This window comes from Mus caroli, chromosome 16, assembly GCF_900094665.2.
Source record: "Mus caroli chromosome 16, CAROLI_EIJ_v1.1, whole genome shotgun sequence".
Taxonomy (NCBI): Eukaryota; Metazoa; Chordata; class Mammalia; order Rodentia; family Muridae; genus Mus; species Mus caroli.
In genome coordinates this window covers 33,654,290-33,680,470 of record NC_034585.1, presented here as the reverse complement: position 1 = coordinate 33,680,470, position 26,181 = coordinate 33,654,290, and the positions used below count along the sequence as shown (strand labels likewise).

Genomic DNA, 26,181 nt, shown 5'->3' with positions numbered 1-26,181 from the left:
TTTGGGATACTGTGATGTTGATGGTTGTACAGTACAAATCTTTCATGTGCTACTGCATGTTTGGAAATGATCAGTCTAGTAAACATTGTATGTATTTTACCACATTAAAAAAAAAAAAAACTACGATGAGGGGTTGAGGAATTCAGTCAGTGGGGCACTTGCCTGGCTAGCACAAGGCCCTGGGCTCAATTCCAAGAACTGTCAAAAATGTATAATGAAGCGTCATTTTAACCTTTAAATGGTACAGATCAAAAATTCACAAATTAGAAAATATTCCCCCCAAAAACATGTGAAAGTAAGTAGTCTCCTGTCAGTGGAAGTTTTAATGTATAATTGTGGAGGAGATTCTTTCTGTATCTGTGAAAACTAAAATTCCATTACTCTTCAGCTCTTGGTCAAAAGATTCTCCTTCTGAGAAGTAGCCAGCATGTGCAGGCATGAGACAGAATATAATTTGGGTTTTTTCTTTACAACAGAAAATTAGGAGCAACTTATCTGGCTATTTGCATCAAGTAGATTACAGCAGAATAGTATGCAACTGCTAATATTATAGTGCTAATTATTATGGATATAAAATAATCCCTAAGCTGGTAGCATCTATGTAAAAGTATGTATTGAATGCTTCTATTTGTATTTTAAAATCAAATGCTGATACATGTGGATCCGAGTTATTACTTTGTTGTATTTTGTCTAAAATAAGTGAAGGCAAGAAACTGAAATAGGTAACTGGTCATTCCAGGCACACTTTGGAAGAAAGTTAGATGGCCAGGGACCAGAGTTCATAGGGACCCTGGCTTTCAACTATTTGTCACTCTGTTAGCTAATAATGGCTGCCAACTTGAATCATCAATCTAGAATTCTGGGATGTTGTAAGTGACTGGGTTATTTCAAGCCATCTTCAATGCAGCCTGCATCATTCTGTGGGTTGGGGTCTCAGGCTGAATAAAAACGGGAAGGCAAGATGAGTGTCAGAATTTCCCTCTGCTTTCTGACTGAGGGTACAATGAGGCTGGGTGCCTCCCACCCCTGCCCCCACCCCATGATGTCCCTGAAATTATGGGCTGCACCCAAACCTGTAAGCCAAAACAAGCCTTCCCTCCCTTCCTTATGTTGTTTTATCAGATATTTTGTTGCAACAACAGAAGAATTAACTGATACCTCGCCATTACTTTAAACAAACAAACAAACAAACAAACAAGGTCTTACTATGTACCCTTGTTGGCTTAAAGCTCACTGGGTGGACCAGCCTGGCCTAGGATTCACTGAGATAGATGAACATTTACCTCTGCCTCCCAAGTGCTGGGATTAAAATGCATCTGCTACCATGTCCAAGACTCAGCTTTGCTTTAGCGTTTTCATGTTATGGACAGATATAATCTCTAAAAATTCTTTATTTAAAAAAAAAATTACCGTCTCAAAGGATTAAAACACACACACAAATACACTCCCACCCCCACACACATACACACACTACGTTTTCGCCCACTGCCCTGTGCCAAGCACTATAAGAAAAGAAGGAAGTATACAGACAGGACCTGAAGGATGGAGAATGGCTGTAGACAGTCCACCCTCCAAGGGAGAAATTTCTGCTATTGAATGAATAATACTTGTGTGTCTTCCCAAAGCACCACTTTCCTTTTATATACAAAGCTGAGTAGTAATCCACCTGCTAGGTTTTCCCTTTTATATTAGCCATTAAAAAGCTGCAAGCCAAATTTGAGTGCCACCTAATACTAGGTGGTTCATTGCTAGGGTAAGCAGTTAGCGTTGGCCTTGTATTGGGATCTGCTCCAAACTTTGGTAATCGATTTGTTTCCCCACCAGTCTAATGTTGGTCCTTATCCTGTGCTTCCAGTAAGCTCTAACATCTTTTTGGTCTATATCGAGCGGTTGAGTCGAGAAGCAGAGAGAAAGTTGAGAGGAAGAAGAAGGTAGACATTATAAAGCCTTGCCTGACGTTTTTTCTTTAGCATGTCTTACAGATGAAGTGAGTATGTCAGTAATTCTCAAAATGTGGCCCTGATGTTTGCTAGACATAGGCTTCATTTCAACTTATGGCCAAATGCTCTGTGCACGAGGCCCAGGAAAGTGTTTGACACGCTCTCCTGGTGACTTTCCATGCACACGAAACTTTGAAAACCAAGGGAAAAATCAAAGGAAGTTTGATTTTACTCAAGGGTCTCGGTATTCTCTCGTATTCCCTGCATTGGTTGAGAAAAAAGTAATGCCTTGCTCTACCACAGAATGTCCTACAGCCTTGTCATCTAACACCAAGTCCATCTGGCTAATGTCACAGTCTTGATCAGCATAGGAAGGGTGTGGAGGGGTGGAGAACGCTGTTTTATACTACTTCAGTCTGGGAACTAAGTCTCTGCCTTTGTGAGATGTGAGCGTCGTATTAGCCCTTGGACTTTTTCTTAGGATTTCTTGAGTCTGGGAAGGAAATGGAGAGAGGAGTGGAGAGGGAGGAGAGGAAAGGGAGGAGAGAGGAGGGAGGAGGGAGGAGGGAGGAGGGAGGAGGCCTCTGTTACCATGTTTAGAAGCAGCAGTCATATTTTCTGCCCCCAGTAACATGGCCTGCCTCACTGCAAAGAGGCTGGGAAATATGGCCTGTGTGTGGAGCTAGGTGGGGAGAAATGACTTCAGTGAATGTGGGAACCTACATGAATTTTAAATACTTTTTTCTAGTTCATGTTTCAGTGAACAATTGTTTTCAGTCTCACTTTCTAACTAAGTTTTATCTTGTCTTTTTAAACTCCAGCACCATGGGCTTGGCAATCCTTATCTTTGTGACAGTCTTGCTGATCTCAGGTAAGGACCCTTTTCTGTGTAAAGTCCTGGAGTCCTTCTGCTGTCATCCAGTGAGTCAGACCACTGAAAGCCCAGGCCTGAGAGTTGTTGGTATGGTTTGCTCACGTTTGACTTGAGTTGCCGAAGACTCCATAGCAAATAGCTTTCCTAGAGAGTACGGAAGGATCAGGACCATGGCCAGCTGTCTCCAGTCCGGGCATCTTCCTCCTCTACAACCAATCCCCCAGGACCTCAACACAACACACAAGGTGGAGTGTCCTGTCCAGGACTCTTAGAGGGGTAAAGAGAGCCATGACAGTAAAGCCTCTAACTTGACTCCACACACACACATCTGGTCTTTTCAGTCCCCATTTTCAGTATTCTCAAGCCCTTAGAAAATTGCTGACAGCTTTCAAAGGCTTCTTGTAATACTGGCTCACCATCACATCCTTCTTCCTTAGCCTGTGCCCTAGTTCATACTGGTCATGCTTTGTGACTCTGGACCTCCAGTTAATCATGCCAGCCAATGTACCAAGCTAAAGTTAACTAAGCTAATGCTTCAGGGTTCCCCCTCACAAGGCTCCCCCTTTCTAACCCCTAAGGACCCCAGGAGGACCTCAGTACTATATCACATATCTTACAACTTGGTAAGATTTGGATAAGATAACCACAATTAATTATGATTGCCCTCCCCCCTCATCACTGTCTCCTGCTGGGTGACATCTTGCATTTGAATTATGTGTTATTTTTTCAAAAAAGCTCCCTAAAGTTTAGAACTATGAGGCCTCCCTGAATTCAGCCCTTCCTGGCTCTCTGCTCTCTGGGATGCACCCATAAGCAACTGGCTGGAGGCCTGCAACTGAATGCCATTTTGTTTTTGCTGGCCCACTCTTTCCTGTACTCACTTTCTCTACCTCAGTGCTGACAGAGAAGCCATCTCAGTCTCGGTGATCAGCAGACAGGATAGGTGAGCTTCCGGTGTGCCTGCAGCAGCTGCAGGCCACCCCTGACCGCCTGGCCTCCAACTAACCAGCTCAGCCACAAAATCACCTCCTCCATAATTGTCACACAACAGTCCCTTGGCCACTGCCCCTAGCCCTGGCAGGGTAAAGAGGAGGAGTTGAGTATTATGAAGAGCTATCCCCTTAGACCTCAGCAGATAGAGACAGTCCTTTTGTGATTTGTGCTTTCTGCTTAGCACTCAAGGCTTGCAGAGGCCACCAGTATGATGTCTACAGGTTTTCACCTAGCTATTCATCAATGTAGATGAGAATGGCAGCTTTCACCTGCCAGGGCCAATGACCCAGAGTCTCAGCTCCTGGGGAGATGTGTACACACACAAATATCAGAGGTAAGGGACATAAAGATAGTTTGTATGTGTGTATGCATTTGTGTTCTCTCTCTCTCTCTCTCTCTGTATCTGGATGTGTCTCAATATGTGTGCATGCATGCATGTCTCTGTGCATGTCTGTGTGTGTCTGTGTGTGTGTGGTGTTTGTGTGTCATGTATATATGTGTGTGCATGCACGTTTGCCTGTGTGTACATGTGTGTGCCTTTGTGTATACATCTGTGTGTGTATGTGTGTAGTGTATACATGTGTGTGCATCTATGCTTGTGTGTGTGTACGTTGTGTGTACATGTGTGTGTGTGTTTAGTTCAGGTACTTATAAAGTTCTGAGCACTTTATAAGTAGCAATTCATTTAAAAACCACAATAACTTGCTGCATTAGATCTCATCATTATTCCTCATTTTAAGACAAGGTCCCTAAAGTGCTGAGACAGCTAAGTAATTGACTCAAGATCAACACAGCTCCTAAACAAAGAGGCCAGATTCATGCCCAGCAGTGCAGGCTGAAGGTCACGGGTGTGAGTTACCAGGCTATTTCTCCTAGGCAATCACAAGTGGCAAGCTCTGGTTCTGGGTGACTCAGATAGCTTTGCTTCAGCTTGGCCCCTCCTTGAGTTGCCTCCTTCCGCTTCCTGCTTTTATCTTAAGCCACACCCCAGCTGTCCTTAAATCTTAGGCACTACAGGTTAGAATGGCAAGCTTAGCTTTCATGATCTGGGAGAGAAATGTCCTCGAAACAAATAATTCAGTAACAGCTTGACTGAGACACCTTTCCTGTCCCCAAACTTTCAGGCTCAGCCCTTTGAAAGTGAGTAGATAGAGCTGAGAAACCCATCAAAACCAAGGACAGGTGCCACTTCTCTTTTGACCTGCTCTGAAACCATGTGGAAACTCCTAGCTCCGGAAAAGGGGGTCGATGAGATTGAAACCATAAGAAAAAAATATCTTGAGTGAAAACTGAGTAGGTTTCATTGTAGCAAGGGGATGTATGGGAAGAGGATATAGCTTGGGACGAACAGATATAAAGATGGCAGGCAATCTGCTTCAACTGCCAGAAAATGAACCTACCAATACTTCACTCATCAATAAAAGTAATGATAAAATAATCAGCATCTATTTCTAACCTTTCATTTTTTTTACTCTTAATCATGTATAATCATTGATAAACATTCTTCTTTAGCTTATTTTTTAGTTTCAAACATGATTACAAATGTATCTTGGTTATATCCATCCCATTTTCCCTCCTCCAACCTCTCATTCCCCCCGCCCCCAAAAACCCACCTTCCATCTGCCTCTCAACTTTGAACACACATACATGGAACTGCTATGTCCACAACCCTAATCCCAGAGGCTCAGCAAACATTACTGGAGTCAAGAGGGGGAAGAAAGAATTTAAGAGCCAGAGGATGGGGAAGAGTTCTGTGACCACTGGCCACTGGGCAGGGCATAGATGTTTCACATGCAAATTCTCAGAGGCTGTGGTTATCTTCCACAGGGAGAAATTCTTTTCTTGGGGTGGGGACATTGGTACCTATGCCTAGTAGATGACCCACACAGGTGTGCTTATGAACAACACTAAATGGCCTTAGAGTGTATTATTAAATTAAAAGCCACCTTTTTTTTTAACATGGAAAATATATCTTATTTGAATCTGCCACTTCTTTAGCTATGGAGTAGAGACCTACCCCAGGGCAGGCATCCAAAGAGAGAAAGGAGACACAGTTGGCACTAATAATCCACAGTGTGTGTGTGTGTGTGGGGAGGGGATTACAAGGCTGATAACTTAAGAAAACACATCAGACAAAGAGAAAAACAGTTTTGCCCTGTCCCCTACACCTCCCACATGCTTTGCCTGGAAATTAGATACCTTTTTTATGCCCCTGATCAATTGCTACCAGTGTGGCAGACAAAGGACAACCCTGTGGGGTCTGTTCTCTTCTTCCACCTTTATGTGGGTCCTGAGGGTTAAACTTGGGTTATTAGGCTTGCGAAATAACCTTCTAGGCCATCTCATGGGCCCTTCACTCTAGGGATGCTCCAGACTGGCCTTAAAGTAGCTATGACCATAGGTGCATCCACCATGCTTAGTCCAGTTGGACATCTGGCAGTTGTTCTCTTTTTGTCTGAATCTCTAGGTTTTAAGGTTCTCATTTCGCCTGACCAACACCACTGGTCAACGATAACCCTGGAGTGGGAGAGTCTTTCTTCACTTAAAGATGTACATTAAACAGCTTCAGATTCTTGTGTTGTGGAGAGGCGGACTCTCTTCCCCCAGATTCTGTAGGTTCTGGCTTAGATGGTACATGAAAATAGCATTCATGGGTTTTCTTTTAGCTCTATCTCTTGTCATTGTCTACCAACACTAAATCAAGTACCTGGGGTAAACTAACAATTCAAACTTAATCTACTCAAAGAGCCTTTAGTTCAGCTGCTGTCTTGGGGCCTTTTCAGATTTAAGAGGAAATAGAGTGTGTCCCTTGCTATCTACGTGGAAACATCCAACAAGCCATCGGATATGGTGCCTGGGACTTTACTAATGGCTATGGACTGGAGATACGCACCTTGTAGCTTATCCCTGAGAGTTCAATCAATGGGCATACAGAATAAATCCCAGAGTAAACAGACACATGAACCAGGAAGTCAGACTAAGGAAGTCAATTCCAAGTAAGCTGGTTTAAAGCCATGCTACTTTTGGTACAATGGCCAGATGGGGTGAGGTCCAAAAGAGCACAGAGCTTTCTTGATGAAAACAGGTAACACCTTTTGTCAGAAAAGCTTCAGGAGAGACAGGAGTGAGCCGTGTAGGGGGATAAAGCTGTCTCCACTCACTAGGGAACAGAACAGAAAAGCAAGGGCACAGGGGACCTGTTGAGACAGGATGATGAGACTGGAGGCTGTGTTTAGAGAAGTAGACTATCACAAATTTCAAATGTTACCTATCTGTTCAGTGAAATTATTTCCTGTAAGGGTGCTTACCCACCCAGCTGTAAGATCAGATCCGTAGATTCGAAAAAAGTTTCTTTAGCATAACTTCTACCAGGGCCAAGAGGCATATTTAGTGACTTTTTACTGGTGAGAAATGGTTAAAAAGCTGTATTATGGATTTATTGTGTGTGTGTGTGTGTGCTGTCTAGTATAATAGCCACTATCCATATGTGACTCATTAAGTTTTAATTAATTAAGATTAAACAAGATGAAAAAAATTCAATTTCCCTCTTCAGCACTGTAAACAAATGATCCAGTTTCTTGGTCACAGTTACTACTTGTTGAGGATTCACATTGTGCAAAACCAGAGAAGGCTTCTGTCCTCTCAAAGAATTCTTTCGGAGGAATAATACTGTGAGATCAAAGACTGGGGTCTAAGAGAGCTAACATCTCAACAAAGTTGAAGAACAGCTATGAAGAAAATGAGAGTAAAACCTGGGGGTCAGATCTGAGGTATTAAGCCCTCTGGGACACTGCTCAGGATTGTACCATGGGAAATGGAGGGTTGCTGAGCAGGTCTGTGGGTGAAGGTCTCTGTGGTAGATAAAGTAAGGAACGTTGATACAAGGTTGTTGGCAGACTTGCCATTGATGAATAAACTGTTACATTATCTTGGCGGTTATGTTGAGTATTGGTTAGAGAGAACAGCCTTGAATATAACGCCGAAATCCTCCTTGAATGAGGACACAGTGACCAATAGTTAGTACTTCATAACCATGAGATAGGAGACACCTCTGAGTGGAAAGGTGTTTCTCAAAACCCTTGCTGAGGAAGCCAGGAGTGTCTTGTGGGCCACATGGAGTCCTTTGGGTAGAACTAGATTCCATGGAAAGGACATTTAGGGTAATATTTATTGAAGAGGGTCAGCTATAGTGGGATCTAGTACAATGGAACGGGACTTTCAGAGGGCCTAGAAAGGCTTTGGAAGAAGTTTACAGAAAGAACAAGAACCTTGGAGTGTAACAAGCAAAGAAAATGCAGAAGAGATGATGAGTTTGGGGTAACTGACCAGGGAAGACTAATATTCTGGTGAGGTCATAGACTCGCAAAGTGGGACACTCCAGTGGTTTCTGTCTGCAGAGGTCCTTCAGTATTCTTGATCACTGGTTCCTGAGTGGGGAGATATGTGGCTGAATTCTTGCGTCCTTGGCTCCTGGCTGCATCATAACAATCAGTCACAGCTAAGTCTAAAGCATTTCTTTAACCCACATGTTAGAAGAGGGAGGATTTCTCAGTGCTTTCCACCAATGGAATTCTAGGGAGTTCACTTGCTTTGAGGCCCCAAGTTCTGGGGACCATAACAGTGGAGGCCTGAAGGCACTGGGAAAGAACAGACCTTGAGTCAAATCTTCCCCATATGGTCACAGCTAAGACATGTCTGCTTGGTTCAGACTACAACCAAGAAAATCAGGGTCTGATGACAAACCAAGCGTGTGGAATGTGAAATACTTTCAGTTCCATTCAGAATGGCTACAGGGTAGTTTCTCGCCCCGTGGGGAGGAGAAGGGGACTGGAGAGGGTAGAAGTGTATGTGGCTGGTTATCAGCTCTGATCCCCTCAGCTTACCAAATAGAAGTTCATGGTAAAATGCAGGTTCTGATTCAGATCTTGTGTGGAAGCAGAGAGTCTGTGTTTCTGACCAGCCCTCAGGTGAGGCCAAAGGCTTTGGTCTACTTTTTATTGGTAGGTAAAGAGGGAACTGAGGGAAGATGAAGTCCCTGTTATTTTTTTGGAGAGGGGGACTGGGTCAGAGAAGTTGGAGAGGGAGTGAATGGAAAGGAAATTGGGTACTCTGGGTCTCCACAGAAGGAAAAGAGAGTCTCTGTGTCGAGCGGATGTAAGAAACTCAGAGTGAGGTCACGTCTAGACCCGGAAGTGCAACTAAAAGCCGGGCAATGAGAACACCAACCAATCGCTGGCCAGTGCTTTGCTTCAGCTGCCTGCTTGGTTTCTCCATCAGATCATTTGCCCAGAATCACAATAAGTTAGAGCCAAACCAGAATATGTCCTGCCCTCTGCACAGTCCACCAGCCCTCACCAAGCTGCGAACATTTACAGTAGGTGGCACTCTTGCCTCTCACTTAAGAGATTAGCAGAGGTGGAACAGAAAGCCAAATGCAATACATTTTTCTTAGGTTCCATTTTTGGTATTGTGGGAACTCAGTGATCTCCCTCTTCCCTCTGATGAAGACATGCATGTGTCCTTCACGGATGTCTGGAGTATCCTCCGAGACCATTGTCAACCCCTTGATTGTAGGTTCTCATGGGGTGGTCTGCTTTGCCAAGTCCATGCCATTGTACCTGCCTATACTATTTCCTGTTTAAAGGGAGGCTAATTGGTCAGGTCAGTTTAACTTCTGACCCACCACCACTTTGAGTGGGACTCCTCTCTCATCTCCCTCACCCACCACTGGCCCTCCCTTCCCTCCCTTCCTGAAGTCCTGAAGGACGAACGGTTTTTATGAAGACTCTCTTCCAGTCTTCTCCCCATTGCAGCCTCCAGCTTCATATGAGCCTTTAAAAGGCACACCCACCTCACCTTTCACCTTTCACCTCTCGCCTCTCATCTCCCTCTATTTATTTTCTTTGCTGAGTCTCCAGCAATTCTGTGGCCTAGAAAAAGTCCCACAATCTGGCTTATGCCAGTGCGTCCTCTCTCTGAACTTTTCCATCATTGCTCCCCTTTGGGTTCTAAAAGTTTCCAGGGCACTGCAGCCCAGGAGTAGCCATTGGTTTCTCCAGGGTTTCTGCAGTATGAAAAGGCTCATCCTCACCTTCCCACATACAGTTCTCTCCCAGCAGCTTGCTCATCTTCCTTAAATATCCTGACCTCTATCATCTCCCAAGAGCCATTACATTTACCCAGCTTCCTTTGTGGTCCCTGAAAGATTCTAGAGAGGTCACTGAGAATAGAGACATTGCTTGACACTTGAGTCACTTCAAACCCCCCTTTTCTCTGGCTCTGGGAGTGGAGGCTGTGGGGGCAGGAACTAGTTGAATGTCAAAGAAGTGACTCAGTAGGGCTCCCAAATAATGGAGACTAATAAAAGGTGGTAGCAAGTGAGGAACCATCATCAACAATCTTTTTTTAAAAAAACAAAAACAGCAGACCAAAGTATAAAAGGACTGCATGGGGCAGGCAGGGTTTAGGCAGATGGCATAGCAGTTATGGAGGCCTGTAGCAATTACGGTGATGGTGGTCAATGCTCTGGTTTTGAAATTCGCAGAAGCACAGTACCAGAGAGAATCCTAGAACATTACTGCAGACCACTTCCTTAATCGGGTGAGAAAACTGAGATTCACAAAGGTTGCAGCCTGCACATGTGAACCAAGTGGAGCAAAACGAAAGCCTGAGCTCCAGACGTCCAGCATGGATGCCTGGTTCCAGATCCTAGCATCCACCTCTCCAGTACTATCACTGCCTGACAAGCTGGAAGCTGGGTGCTGTTTCAGAGCAAGGGAGCTTCCTCTTCTTGTTTCCTCTGTCCTAATTCTCAGTTTTTCTATTTTAGATGCTGTTTCCGTGGAGACGCAAGCTTATTTCAATGGGACTGCGTATCTGCCGTGCCCATTTACAAAGGCTCAAAACATAAGCCTGAGTGAGCTGGTAGTATTTTGGCAGGACCAGCAAAAGTTGGTTCTGTACGAGCACTATTTGGGCACCGAGAAACTTGATAGTGTGAATGCCAAGTACTTGGGCCGCACGAGCTTTGACAGGGACAACTGGACTCTACGCCTTCACAATGTTCAGATCAAGGACATGGGCTCGTACGATTGTTTTATACAAAAGAAGCCACCCACAGGATCAATTATCCTCCAACAGACATTAACAGAGCTGTCAGTGATCGGTATGTGGTCAGTGCTGTGTTTAGATTGTCGGCTGCTCAGATGAGACCATGACTGAGCAAAGAAACATTGAGGGTGGATATTTGAACAGACTGGAAATGAAGGCAGAAGAGAGTCACTTCTAGAAAGTCCATTTGGAGGGAATGTGGGGTCTAAGAGTGGGGAGCTGAAAGTCCTTTGTACTTTGACAGCTTGTTTCTTGGAGATCAGTGAGAAATTTTGAGATAAGATAGGGCTAGCTGAACAAAAGCAACACAGACAGGTTATAACAATGGACAATGTGGCCACTCCTTCGATTTTCTCCTTTTAGTCTAAGATTTTTTTCCATCCGTAGTAATCTGGGTCTCTTGCTTTATCTCTTAGGGTTCTGTCATTCTGAGAATAGGGTATAAATGGAGCTGAACTTTAATCTTTAAGATGAACTTCTTTTATTCAGCAAAATGCCTTTTGTGTTTCATCTAAGTTGAGTGTATCAAAAATTTGGAAGTTTTATTATTTTTTTTAATTGATGAATTCTATTATACTGTCAATCACTGAAAGATACTGGGTTGTTTCCAGTTTGAAGCTGTGACAAACCAAGCTGCTATGCAAGTGTCGGCCTTTGTGTGGATGTTTGTATTTCTCTAGTGTAGATTCATTCTGAGGCATAATGTTGCTGGACCCGAATGAATTCTTCATGAACTTGGAAAAGGCAGACTGACACCTTTTGAGAAATAATCCTCCTAGAATGAACCATTTCTAAATCCACAGGATAAACAGGATAAACCCAGACACAGCGTGGAGTGTTGCTCTCCTTGAGCGTGACTTGATTCAGTCCTGACTACAGGGCTTCCATTTAACAAGGTGCTAAGTCTGGGTTCTCAGTGTGTGGCAGGCCCTTTGGAGAAACAGTGTGTTTTAGGAGGGGGCACAGACCAGCCTTTAAAACAGGTTGTCTATTCATTATAATGTGTATCAGTACGACAACTTAACTCATGACTGCAAAAGAGATTGTTGATGAAACTGAATAGACTCTAGCAATTCTTACCAAACATCAGCAGAATGTTCAGGGAGCATAACAAGATTGCAAAAACTCAAAAAAGGATGGCATGCAAATGACTTCCATTGTTAGAAGACTACATGGTACTATCATTTTGCTTATGAGTTCAGCCTTTAGTGGCTGAGCCATCTCTCCAGTTTCATACTCAGTTATCAACTAATATGTAGAATCCACACGTGTCAGGTCCAGGATCTTTGTGCCAGTGTACTTCAGCCCTAAAAACACACAGTGGTAAACAAAGAGGAGAGAGTTTTGAATTTGCCTCCATATGAATCATTTTTTCAGCAGAGTGGTCTGCAACCTTCCTAATTCTGTGACCCTTTAATATACTTCCTTATGTTGTGGTGACCACCAACCATACAATTACTTAGTTTCTACTCCATAACTGTAATTTTGCTACTGTTATGAATCATAATGTAAACATCTGATATGCAGAATATCTAATACATGAGTATCCCCCACCCCCAAAAAGGGGTCACAACCCATGGGTTGAGAATTACTACTGTTACAGCACATCAAGTTAGACTATGATAGTCATGTCAAAACCCAACAGTCTAAGTTTGTAAGCAGAAAGACCTCCCTTATTACTCTTACTTGTAGGTTCTTAAAGATGAGACCCAGAGCATGCAAGGACCATAAACCCTGTGAGTTCTTGATGGAAATTCACCTCATCCCTGAGTGGGAAGGTGAGATGTTTCCCTGTGGGAATGGAGGCCAGATAGTTAGAGTTGAGACCCCAGTTCTTAGAGTAGTGGCTTCACTATAGACCTTGGTAAGATAATTTTAGTTAGCCTATGTCTCAGAGAGCATTCTCTAGAGGAACAAGTAGATGTCTTGAAAGATAACTGTAGGTTTATTATGCAGCCCTCACTATGGGCTGAGGCCCACACGGAGTATACCTTGAGATGGTCAGGTCTATTCCGATCAGAAAACTGGCTGTCAGTCACCTGTCATTCCTTTGTATTGTCATCTACATTTAGGTTGACTGATTCCATCTTTATTCTGCTTCCAGCCAACTTCAGTGAACCTGAAATAAAACTGGCTCAGAATGTAACAAGAACTTCTGGCATAAATTTGACCTGCACGTCTAAGCAAGGTCACCCGAAACCTAAGAAGATGTATTTTCTGATAACTAATTCAACTATTGAGCATGGTGATAACATGCAGATATCACAAGATAATGTCACAGAACTGTTCAGTATCTCCAACAGCCTCTCTCATCCATTCCCGGATGGTGTGGGGCATATGACCGTTGTGTGTGTTCTGGAAACGGAGTCAATGAAGATTTCCTCCAAACCTCGCAATTTCAGTAAGTCTGCTTCCTAAGATTATTTATTTCACAAGGTGCTATAAGCAACTCTTTTATCCAAATTTTCCAATGTTTACTGCTTGCCGAAAAACCTTCTAGCAGACCACTAGGAAGGAGCCAAATAGAAGGCTATTTTTACATTTGCATGACCCAAGATCCAAGCTATACTTGAAGAAACATGGTCTTAGCCCTGAAACTGACCCAGGCTTTGGAATTATCCTTGGATGGAGGACAATGAGATGCTGTGGATACAAAATAGAAGATATTTCCTAGCAAGAAGCTTTCAGCTGACTAAAACACACACACACACACACACACAAATGTATATGATCATATATATATCATATATCATATCATATATACCTGCCTCCCAATGGTAATTATTATGCATATGGACTCATTATAGTCATTGTTGACTGTAAAGCCGAAAACTCAGAAGATATCTTCTAGTTCTTGAGACTCTCCCAGGAAAATAAGAAATCCACGATGTACATATATGAGAACTGAGTTTTTTTTAAAAGATGAAATTCAAGTCTAAATTATAGCTCATGGAAACAACTGCCTAAATTTAAAACAAGCTGATCATCAGTTCTATGAGCATTCAGAGGCAGGCAAGATCTTTGAAAGTCATGTAAGTCTTCCTAAAGGCACTGGGGCCTTATCCTACTGTAAAACAGACTATTGAACTTAGTAAACATGACAAAAATAGAAGGGAGGGTGAGATAGAGTTCTCTATGAAAGACCCTCACATTTACAGTGACTTTCTGCATGCTCAGCTGGTGAGAGAACCATAGCAAATTAGCTGTACCCAAAAGGAGCAGGAAATATGTTCAAGAAAAGACTGAGTGAAGGCATGCTTGGGGGCATCTTCTTGATGTGCTTCCACAGTGATGAAAGAGGTTGAAACTCAGTGTCAGCTTTGCTCCATAGAGAGCTAGCCTAACCTGTACCCCACTTGTGACAAGCCACCATTCTTCCTAGAATGAAGACACTTGGTTCCCACTTGATGCTCATCATTCATTGGAGTTTATTCTAAGGTTCATCCCCTTCCCCACCCCACCCCCAAACCCACAGCCACCTGCCTTCTGCTTCTACGGTCCCTTTTCCAGCCCTTTAACTATTACTTGCTCCTTCTGATGGCACCCATCCATCTCTTTCTTCCTCCCCTGGCTTTGCCTCGTCATTAATCCTGGTGGCTCCCTCAGGAACTTGGCCTATGGGCATACTCTGAGAAACATCCCCATGGCTAGCACCCACACCCTACAACTGAGCCTACCCCCTCTCCCAGTACTGATTTCCTTTTGCTCAGATATCCCAGCCACTGAGAATCTAGTAAAAGATGTGGTCATTCAGCTGTCCTGGTTGCTCCCACTGAAACATTTTCTAGAAATAGAGAAAATACTCTAAGCCATACCTGAAGCTTATCGCCTTCAGGTAATCACCAGCATCAGGCTTCCCCACCCTTGTCTACAAGTGAGCAGGCATTGGTAAGCTCATCGTGACTCACCTCTACTAGTTAACTATCTTAGAACTTGCCCAGGTACTACCTTCAGAAATGCGTCAGCCCTGGGTACCTCATCCAAAGAACTTGCATATCTGTGTCCCTAAATCCTTGCCCTGACCAGAGATAGGTTAGCTATTATCTTAGTTAAGGTTTTATTGTTGTGAAGAAACACCATGACTACAGCAATTCTTATAAAGGAAAACATTTAGTTGGGGTTGGTTTATAGTTTCAGAGGTTTAGTCCATTATCATAATGGCAAGAAATACAGTGGTATGCAGGCAGACATGGTGCTAGAAAAGGAGCTGAGAGTTCTACATCTTGATACACAGGCATCAAAGATCATAGCTTCAGCATAGGAGCCCTCAAAGTCTGCCTCTCCAGTGACATACTTTCTTCAACAGGGTGACACTTACTTCAACAAGGCAACTCTTTTCTAATAGTGCCACTCTTTATGGCCAAGCATTCAAACACACGAATCTATGGAGACCATTACTATTCAAACTACTGCAGCTACTGACTCTTTTTGTGTATCAAAAGGCAGAAGTCTCCATTTAAGAGCCATAACCTCCTTTATTGGAAATCCCAAATAGATTCAAGTGAGACAAACAGGGACACACTCAAAAGGTATTAGATATGGTCCACAATGCCAATAATTATTTTCCTTTCTATTCTAGGAAGAGAGCACATGCCTAAAAATTGTATCTAAACTATGGTATATTTTGATCCTAATTTTCCTATAATTTAGGATTAAACAGAAGGACTGTTTCTTTAAATGTCTATTAACTGAACTACTTAGTTTTCCATTAATTTCCGAGACTGCAGTTTAGGCTTTCCTATTCTAGGAAGTAGTTGCTGGCCTTCAGGGATCTGATTCTCTAGGGAATGAAGAAATAGCAAAGGTTTCCTAACAGGGAAAGCATACTGAAAGTCAGGATGAGGAAGCCTGGGGTTAGCTCAGTAAAATTAATAATCAAATATTTTGAAGTAGTTGTTCTGTTTGCTCAAATGAGAGGTGATCTAGAGAGTGACTTCAAGATGATGGTGGATGGAGGAACCATTACAAAAGTTCCTCTAGGTTCCTCTTGTTGATTTCAGTTTCCTATGGCTCTAGAACCTAGGGGGAGATCACACACACACACACACACACACACACACACGCACACACACACACACAGGGAGAGAGAGAGACAGAGACAGAGACAGAGACAGAGAGACAGAGAGAGAGAGACAGAGACAGACAGAGACAGACAGAGACAGACAGACAGACAGACAGCCACAGAGAGAGAGAAGGAGGGAAGGAAGGAGGAAGGATAGAAGAAGGGAGGGATGATGAAGGCAAGGAGGGAAGGAAGAAAGGAAGGGAAGGAGGGAGGGAGGGATGGAAAGAGGGAAGAAAGGAAGGCAAGTTGTAAATTTGAACCTTTCATAAGTGAGTTTCTTACTAATGGAAAACTTGTGGTCATTTCTAGCTCTTCCAGAGTTACCATCTGTTGGAAAGAATTGGATACAGATTAGAGCTATCATTATAACGCTTGTCTTTGTGCTGCTGTTCACAATCATAGTGGCAAGAATATATTGCAAGAAGCAGAACCAGCCTATCAGGTGATGAGTGTCTTTGTTCTGTCTAAAGATCACCATGTAAAATGTGTTTTAATGAGCATATGAGATGAGGAGGAGGAGGTAGCTCGGTATTACAGTGTTACGGTATTAGTGTCAAGGTGTTACTTAGCAATTTGGTCTCCAACACTGAAGAAAGTGTTTTTACATGAGAATATGAAACAATGGGCTTTGTTGTGACACTCACACAAGCAAATGCTGTACTTAGCTCCTCATTGTCATCTCCTGTCCCTGCCCAACACACACACACACACACACACACACACACACACACACACCAGTTACCCTCTTCTTGATAATTCTCAGGAGATAGATGGTTGTTCCATCCTCAGGCTCTTACATTCTTTCTGCCCCATCTTCTGTGAAGGTCCCTGAGCCTTGGGGTAGGGATGTGCTGGTAGATATAGATGTCTCATTGATGGCTAAACAAAGTCACTTATTTTCAGCACTTTGAACAACAATGTGTCTCTGCACTAATCACTACCCACTCAAATAACAAACTTCTCTGGCCAACGTTGCGGGCAATATAAGTCTACGGATATAAATATAAATATTTAGAAGGCAATTTGATAACATAACCATTTCATAGAACAAGATCAGTAGATTCCCTCCTAGGGTCTGTGACTTCCTCCATCCACTTCACAGTACTAGACATGAATTTATTCCCACAAAACAGAAGTTAAATCCCACCAATAGACCAGTTGGAAATGTCCATAAGGTTACAGTTGTGCAGTGGGCATATTTGGTCTAGAAAGCAGGTGTGGTAGCATACAGAGACCAGTGCTTGCTAAGACCACTGACGGCTTTTCTCTCTGAGCAGCCTTTCCAGCACCTTCTAGCACTATGAAAGCTATCTGGCAGGGAGAGAGTTTCCTGGGCAGTTCAAAATTGATTTCTTCATGACTTGAAACCACAGTATGTTGTGTCTTCAGCAATAGAACCTGACTATCCAGTTCAGATGAGCATTGTTTTGGATGTTCCTAGGCCTCTCGGACAAATTTTATTTCATTCAGTTTTTGCTTTTTTTTTTTTTTTTTTTTTTTTTTTTTTTTTTTTCTCCTGAAGTTTGTTCACCTGCTTGTGGACGTTGTACATCGTGGTGCGGAGCCTAGTGCGCACCACGATGTACAACGTCCACAAGCAGGATACATCCGATAGCTGACTGTGAACATCCACTCCTGTGTTTGCTAGGCCCCGGCATCGTCTCACAAGAGACAGCTATATTTGGGTCCTTTCAGCAAAATCTTGCTAGTGTATGCAATGGTGTCAGCGTTTAGAAGCTGATTATGGGATGGATCCCTGGATACGGCAGTCTCTAAATGGTCCATCCTTTCATCACAGCTACGAACTTTGTCTCTGTAACTCCTTCCCTGGGTGTTTTGTTCCCAATTCTAAGAAGGTGCACAGTGTCCACACTTTGGTCTTCATTCTTCTTGAGTTTCATGCGTTTAGCAAATTGTATCTTATATCTTGGGTATCCTAAGTTTTGGGCTAATATCCACTTATCAGTGAATACATATTGTGTGAGTTCTTTTGTGATTGTGTTACTTCACTCAAGATGATGCCCTCCAGGTCCATCCATTTGGCTAGGAATTTCATAAATTCATTCTTTTTAATAGCTGAGTAGTACTCCATTGTGTAAATGTACCATAATTTCTGTATCCATTCCTCTGTTGAGGGACATCTGGGTTCTTTCCAGCTTCTGGCTATTATAAATAGGGCTGCTATGAACATAGTGGAGCATGTGTCCTTTTTACCGGTTGGGACATCTTCTGGATATATGCCCAGGAGAGGTATTGCTGGATCCTCCGGTAGTACTATGTCCAATTTTCTGAGGAACCGCCAGACTGATTTCCAGAGTGGTTGTACAAGCTTGCAATCCCACCAACAATGGAGGAGTGTTCCTCTTTCTCCACATCCTCGCCAGCATCTGCTGTCACCTGAATTTTTGATCTTAGCCATTCTGACTGGTGTGCTGCTTTCATTTTTAAACTGAGGCTTCTTGTAATTATGCTGCCTTTGCCATGGGTATGAAAAGATCATTTGATTATTTTCTTTTATATATTTATCTGGGACACCATACCTAGCTATAAAGTGCCATACTTTTAAAGAGGAATCTAGGCAATTATAAAAATCTAGTCTGATTTATAAAGAATCCAGGAGCTCAAATAAGAAACAGCTCAAATGCCTCAGTTCCTTTGTATGACTAAAACAAGATATCAAAGACTGGATACCTTAAGGGAAAGTTTATCATGGTTTATGGTTTGGGGCAGAACAGGATCAGGCAGCTATGTTGTGCTGCATTGTGACATACAGATGGTAGAGCAAGAACAGTGTATGTGAATGTGTGTGTGTGTGTGTGTGTGTGTGTGTAAGAGATACCAAGGTGAGGAGGGGGGCATTATAACAACCTGCTTCTACAGTTCCAATACCTGAGACCTAACTCATGCCCGTGGGGTGCACATTAATTCTCCCAAGTGTGGCCCCATGGCCAAATTCCCTCCAATCAGTTCCCACCTTTCAAGGTTATGGAACTTGTTCTTGCCCCCACAATGTGCTTCAAAGTACATGAAGCCTCTAAGGTTAGAAAACAGGGCATCAAATAACCAAAGAATGCTCAACCCGAGAAAAGGCCTAAGGAAGAGAGAGTCTGCTCTCAAATATCAAAAGGAGTAGCTGTCTCCAATTGCAAAGATCATACTCAAAACTGTACTCCAAAATGCATCTCAGAAGGAGAGACTATGAGGACAGCAGAGCAACTTGTCTAACTACTCATGCTCTCTTGAAATTGTACTCTATAAACCAACAGTAAATAAACACTTAGAAAATTAGGTTTTGTTTGTTTTTCAAGAAAGGCTGTCCTGAACTCACAGAGATCTGCCTGCCACTGCTTCCCAAGTGCTGAGATTACAGGCTTTCCCTGCCACCACCACTACCAGGCCACATGAAATGTTTAAATCCAGTTTCTAAGATCATCAAATACTAATAAAGTTTTGGCTATACATTTAACAAGACAAATGCAAACATTACTATGGACAGAAATGGAAGTAGACCTAATTAGATGGAAGCATATACTGGGTTCATGGATTAGGAGACAAAATATTATTAAGATCCCAGTTTTTTTCCCAAATTCATGAATGGATTGAAGTAATCTAAATCCAAAGCCTGGAAGGTTTATTAGTAAAAATTAAAAGGCCAAATTTATAAAGATAGGGAGGAGTGCAAATAACCCACAGCTGGTAAAATGATTTTGAAAATTAAGAGCAAAATTGGAGTCAGGCATGGTGATACAGGGCTATAATCCCAGCAGTCAGGAGATGGAAACAGGAAGATTGAGTTTAAGGCCTGGCCTATATGGTAAGACCTGTATCTCATAAAAGAAACAAACTAAATAATTCCAAAAGAATGGTCATAGACCCGTGTGGCATTCATAAAAGGATAGAGATATCAGTCAATGAGGGAAAAGGGTTAAAAAAGAAGATAAAATCAAATGGTTAATTGCTTTTGATAAGAAAAAAATATCAAGTAATTCCATGCTGAAAGGGCAATATTTTCAACTATTGGTATTGGAATAATTAAAATTCAGGAGGGAAAATATGATTTACACAAGATAAGATAAATTATAGACTAAATAAAGGAGCTGAAGTTAAACATTTCTGAAAGAAAAAAAAATCTTTGTATCTTTAGATTAATTAAGCAAGTACAAACAGGAAAGGGTAAATGGATAGAGTAAACCTCATCAAAATTAAAATATTTGTCCGTTGACTTTGTCAAGAAAACAGAAAGTCACAAACTTGGAGAAAATATAAATATTTCTACATATACACTTGACAAAGGAAATATATAGAGAGAGAATATACAGTTACATGTTACTAATCAGAGACAGTCCATCTGCAAAAACAGGTACAGTCATGTAGTGAAAAACCACCTAGCCATAGAAACCAATTTCCAAAGCTGTCTGCTGAATGAAGGAAAGAGAAGACTTCAGTGTGTAATCCTGTTTATCTGAAGTTCAAGATAAAGAAAAGCTAAACAAATCAAAGATCAGGAACAACAGGGTGGGATAAAGGGGTTGGCTGAACAGATGCAGAAAGGAATCTCCATAAGGCTTTCTGTCTTACTCGTGCCAGAGTTATATACCATAATAAGTTTGTTAAACTTATCAAATCTTTTTCATGGCTACACATCCATGAGGTTGGTCATTCTTAAATGTGTACGCACATAGAAGAGACCACCAATGACAGGAAGTGTTCTGGAAGACTCTGAGAAAGGTTGCATCATAAAAGCATCAGGGTATTGTTGAGTGGTCCCTGTGTTTTCATTTCAGGCCCAGCAACACAACCTGTATGTCAGAGCAGGATGGTAACGCTGGCAGAGAGTCTATCAACCTGGAGGAACTTGGACCCCAAGTTGCATCAGCAGTAAGTTCATTCAAAGAGCAACTCGGCCTTCGGAGAGCTAGCTGGCCAGAGGTTTTCCACTTTAGCCTGTCTGTGCAACCAACACATGAGAGTATTGGGCAGCACCATCTGCCTAACCCTTCTAGGCATCAGCCTTGGGGTTGATTTTCTCTCCTCTACCTTCTAAACCCATATGTGCACCCCCTCCATTCACACACAAAGGCAACTCTTTCCTGGTCATTAAATGACTGGTAAAACTGCATGTGTTACCCTCATGCCTCTCTATTTCAATAAGGATACCACTATATGAGGGGGGATTATGTCCAACATTAGAAGTTAAGATACAGTCATCAAAAGGATACTTTTATCCTGGGGATGTGGAAAAACTTCCCAGCCCACACTTGTAATGTCTCTCTGAGACCCAAGAGTTTAATGCCTCATCCCGTCTCCTCTTTTTCTGTCCGAGGGCTTTCCTGGCTTCTGAAGTTGTTTTCGATCTCTTTCAGAAACCAAATGCAGAGTGAAGGCAGCGAGAGCCTGAGGAAAGGTGAGTCGTGACTGCATCTCTGTTGAAACAGGTTTGATCCCCCCAGTGCCTGTAACTTGTGCAGGCTTTAACTCCTGAGACACAGCAGGGACTTATGATAAAGCTAGCCGGGATAGGGGAGAAAGCAAGGGAGAACAGGGAGGAAAGTGGCCGCAAACAGGTGGCAGTGTCCGCTGCACAGTGCCCAAGGGCATGCCGAGTCAGTCAAGGTCAAGGAATACACAGTATATAGGGTTGAGATTTGGCAAGCATAGCCCAGAGCCTCACTCACCATGGCAACTGAAAGTGAACTAGAACATCCCTGGTATACATAGAATGAATAAAACGAGGAAGCAGAGAATGAGAACATGTTCCCTTTAACCCCAGTGCCTTTGCACCTGCTGTACCCAGCACTTGAAAGTATCTTCTACCATCTCTCCCCCTCGTTCCTCAGCTCTTGCCCTTCTTAACAATGAACACTTTCTTAAAAGCCTAAACTTACTCATGACCACTTGCTATATTATTCTGTGGGTCCTTGCTTACTTACCGGAAATCATCTTAGGAACCATTGTTACTCACTGCACTCTGTAGATGGCAGGAACCTCAGCAGCTGAAAGCAGTGCTGTGCTCTGACCCCAGAAGCTATTACAATGCTGGGCATATTTAAAGGTTTCTGGTGACCAGGTTTCATGTCTGACAGCATGACACAATTGGGTTGTCTGTTCCTCCATCCACACTGAGGAGCTGGGAGTTTGGAAACACCAAGACATTGACTGTCTGGTTATGGGGATGAGCCTGGTTGAAGAGACAGGTTATAACTCCAGGATGCAGGGGCCATAAAGAGCTCTGCACTTAGCAGGTGCTAGGAAGAAATTCCACCCCTGGAGTTTTGCATAAAAAGCCACTGTTGAGGTGCTACTAACTGTAAGACTGGGTTCAGAAATGATCAGGAAAGGCCAGAAGAGGGAAGAAATAGAGGAGTTGGCACAATGGCAGAGCGAGGACCAGAAAGCATCAGGCCAAAGCAAAGGGTAGTTGTTGCTGGAAGCTTGGGTAACAGTGTAGCCTGGATGGCTTTCCTCTGGCTTTCTCTTCCTGTCTTGCAATATTTTGTTTCTATTTATCAACATTACATGGTCTCCTACTTGTATCCTATCTTTGAAATTTCACCCAACCTTTCTTCTTTGTTTGTTTGTTTGTTTGTTTTTCAGAGTTAAAAATCGCTGTGCCTGAAATAAAAAGTGCAGAGTTGCTTACAATTCAAAAGTGTTCTCAGCTGACTGGAATTCTACAGTTGAATAATTAAAGAACAAAATACACAGTAGTGTCCATATTTTATCCTGTTTCCTTTCCAAGTTTTGGGCAATGTCAATTGTGTCCCCTATGCCAGGAGCAGACATCTATTTTGTCTTGCTTTGTTTAACTCAGTGCACACTCATAGGCCAAGTGCACTAAAATGGCTTCTCTCCCAGGAATAACATTTTGGATCAATCTCTCCTACTTGAGATCAGATTCTTCTTCTAATTTTGCATAGTGTGTTTTTATATGGAACTCCTTGTTGTAAGAATACTGGCTTTTCTCTGTCTTGCACACTTGCATACTTATATACTTATACCTGGACAGCTACCTCTTCAGTCAGGATGGGAGTGGTGTATTTGGTGATGTTATTTGATGTGTTCGTGTTGCTATCTTAAAATAGCAAAGAACATATACTATAGTAGCTCAACTACAATGATCTAGAGAAAGACCCAGCACTTATAAGAAACACTGTCCCTCCATCAGGGTCAATAATGAATACAATGACCTAAGTAATATACAGGTGACAGCACAGAGTTCTCAGTGTTGGCAAATCAAGAAACACAAATATGGAACCATCTCTAGATCCAAGAGCCACTCCTACCTGGGCTGCCACAGATACTGGAAGAATCCACCTGCCTGGCCAGCAAGTCACAACTTAGCAGGCAGCACTGAAGAAAGCAAGATGTACTGTATGCCCTTTTAAGAAAATGCCTGGAAAGGTCTGGAGACTGCTGTGCAAGGATAAGACAGCCAAGCACTCAAAACCAGGGGAAATCACTAGAATCCAACCAACAAATGTTTATGGAAGGACTGATCTGCCCAGTCCATTGAAAAGTCAAGAGGCCAGAGCTAGACCAGTGTGTCTCAATGGATGTAGATATCAGCCACCTCGGTGCTCTGTTTCAAATTCATCTAGATGTAGAGCTAGGGAGAGAGCAGTCACATTGATGAAAGGCTAGGACGATTTCAGCTCATGGCTTGTGTGGAAGGAGGGAAAGCAGAAATCACAACACTCTGAGACTGTGGCTTGGCCTTTCAAAGAAGGACAAAAAGCAACTAATGCTGAAAGCACATAGTGTATCTATACAGCATGGAGTCGTCATCACCCAAACTTAAAGAGAACTTTGGCAGGTCTGAGCAGCAAAATATTGTTCTTTCCATTTTACATAAAGGGCCCTGGGGGGCTATAGACTGTTCCGCTGGCAGGGCTCATGCTTGTAATGTGTCCATCTTGATTCACCCTGTGCAGACTCTTAAGATCTGGCCAGTTACTAACATGTTCTGTACAGAGTGGATTTCAATAAAGTTTTCTTGAATTTTTTCAAGTATACTTTTTTTTTGTTCCGTGTCAGTAGTAATATTATGAAATAATGTTCCTATTCACCTCTCACATCTCTGTGACTAAAAGTCTCTGACTCCTCCCCAATCCTCCTTTCTTTCCTTCTTCTCTATGTACTGTATAAGAAATGAGGTTTGTTTGTCTAAATATATATCTCAATAATGAGACTTCTCTAAAAATTGAGTAATATTTATTTTCTGAGTGTTAGTAGGAACCCTCAGAATAAGGAAACAAGGCTTTTCAGCTTGTTATTTTTCAAGTTGAGCAACTTTAAAATTATGTGCATATATGTATGAGAAAAAAAGCTTAATGTAAAATGATTGCCTGAAAACACACCCTTGATAAGTTAATAATTTAATAATATATGTCACACAAAAAAACATGAGAAGAGCCAATTATTCTGCAACAGAGAGCTTGTCTGGACTATGGGGGGCAGAGCTATGTCTAAGTTCTTCACTAGAGAAACCCGGGTACTGAAGACAGTGCCTCAAAATACATTTTTTGAAGACTAGATGAAACATTAACACACCCTTTAGTGAAAACATCTCTCCTTTGCTCATTACATTTTCTAGACTTCTTGTGCTCCACATGTGAGGGCTAAGAAAAGCAAAAGAGAGCTGCAGCCGGTCATGAGGGAGCACACTAGCAAACATTGCCTGTTGGTCATGGGCTCGGCTCTTTGATATTACTGTTCCACCCAGTCCTCCCAATGGCTCTTGAGTTGTAGCTCATGAAGCACTGTGCCCACTTTGCTCGTGAATAAATCTAAGCAGAGGGAAGTCAGGGGAATTTGGTGTCTCCTGCGAACCCCCTTGTTTAGTCCCCCCACCCCATGCACAGACACCCCACTTTCTATTCTCTCTGGACATAAAAGAAACAGCATTTTGCTGGCCCAGGTTGACTACATGAGTCCACATCCTGTGCTACCCACTCCGAGTTCCCAGAGGAGGTAACCATGGAAGTCAGAGGCTGTGGCTAAGGAGCCACGTGAGGAGATGAGTATTAGGGATTCTGTCATAGGGAAAGTGAAACGTAGAGGAGTCTGCACATCATATTCGTTACTGATCCTGAAAGCCTCCCACGGCTTCCTCTGCCTGCCATTTGTTGTCCTCCAGTTGACATCTTCCCCACCCCCTGCCTTTTGAGACAGCTTCACCTATGCCCTGCCTTCACATTTTTCTAATCTAAGTCTGAAAGCCAAGAGTCATTTTGACACCAACCCTCTGGCATTCCCTCAGAACCCACTTCAAACCTACCTTCCTTCTGGCTCATCACCAGATGATGATGGTTGGGGAAAGCACTCCTCCAGGGTGGACTTGCCCTGTCTACTCATTCCAACTGATCAGTCCGTTTCTCTCACTGTCCTCTAATCAAAATGCCTAAAGAAATGGAGTTATCCCTCTCATTCCTTTTTCCCTAGACATGCCACTCTGATGTTACAAACCCATCTATAGACACATGCAATCTCTATCTATCTATCTATCTATCTATCTATCTATCTATCTATCTATGTGTACATGCATATATACACAAGTGCAGCCTTTCTTCGGGCAGAACATTCCTTCTAGGGTGATTAAGAAAAGGGTCAGTGTCACATGTGATCTGACAGCAGCTTTGGTGTGGTTATCTGCAAAAAAAAAAAAAAAAAATTCAGCATGTACAAGGAGAACCTACTGAGGCCCCACCCTTGGTTGAGGAGTTATTGGGTAGTGATGTTTGCTGAAAGAGTAAAAGTTTCTTTTCTTTGTTGGGGCTGGCCATTGGTAGGTTTCCCATGTCCCAGGAGATGATTTCACACCCATATGTGTATAGAAGGAGCATTAAACTCAGTGTGTTAAAAATAAATGTATAAGCAAATAAAATTAAAAGACTAATGACAACAAAAATACCAAGATAATATAATTTCCTGATTCAAGCAGATCTGGGTTTGAATCACCTTGGATAAATTACTTAACTTATTTATTTATAAAATGGGATAATGGCAAAACCCTGTACATCTTTATTGTGTACATGTTCAATTTTACCAATATTGTTAGTGTGATGCTTAGCTTCGGCTACTAACTTAATGTGACTTAGAGTCACCATGGAAGAGTCTGCATAAGATAGTATCCACATGGTTGGGATGGCCTATGGTTGTGTCTGTGGGGGACTGTCTTAAGTTAATTGATATGTGAAGAC

At 42.5% G+C, this 26,181-nt stretch overlaps 1 protein-coding gene across 2 annotated transcripts in view; it reads left to right on the top strand.

Annotated features, from left to right (window-relative positions):
• The window catches only part of Cd86 (CD86 molecule), a 58,388-nt gene extending 34,439 nt beyond the window's left edge, over positions 1-23,949 (top strand). For both annotated transcript variants that reach the window (XM_029470646.1, XM_029470647.1), the window contains exons 2-8: positions 2,762-2,811; positions 10,637-10,972; positions 13,022-13,318; positions 16,292-16,424; positions 20,767-20,860; positions 21,346-21,386; positions 22,577-23,949. In XM_029470646.1, coding sequence (XP_029326506.1) covers positions 2,762-2,811; positions 10,637-10,972; positions 13,022-13,318; positions 16,292-16,424; positions 20,767-20,860; positions 21,346-21,363 — 928 coding nt within the window. In that variant the 3' untranslated portion in view covers positions 21,364-21,386; positions 22,577-23,949. The remainder of the gene's footprint in view (positions 1-2,761; positions 2,812-10,636; positions 10,973-13,021; positions 13,319-16,291; positions 16,425-20,766; positions 20,861-21,345; positions 21,387-22,576) is intronic.
• The last annotated feature ends 2,232 nt before the right edge of the window (positions 23,950-26,181 follow it).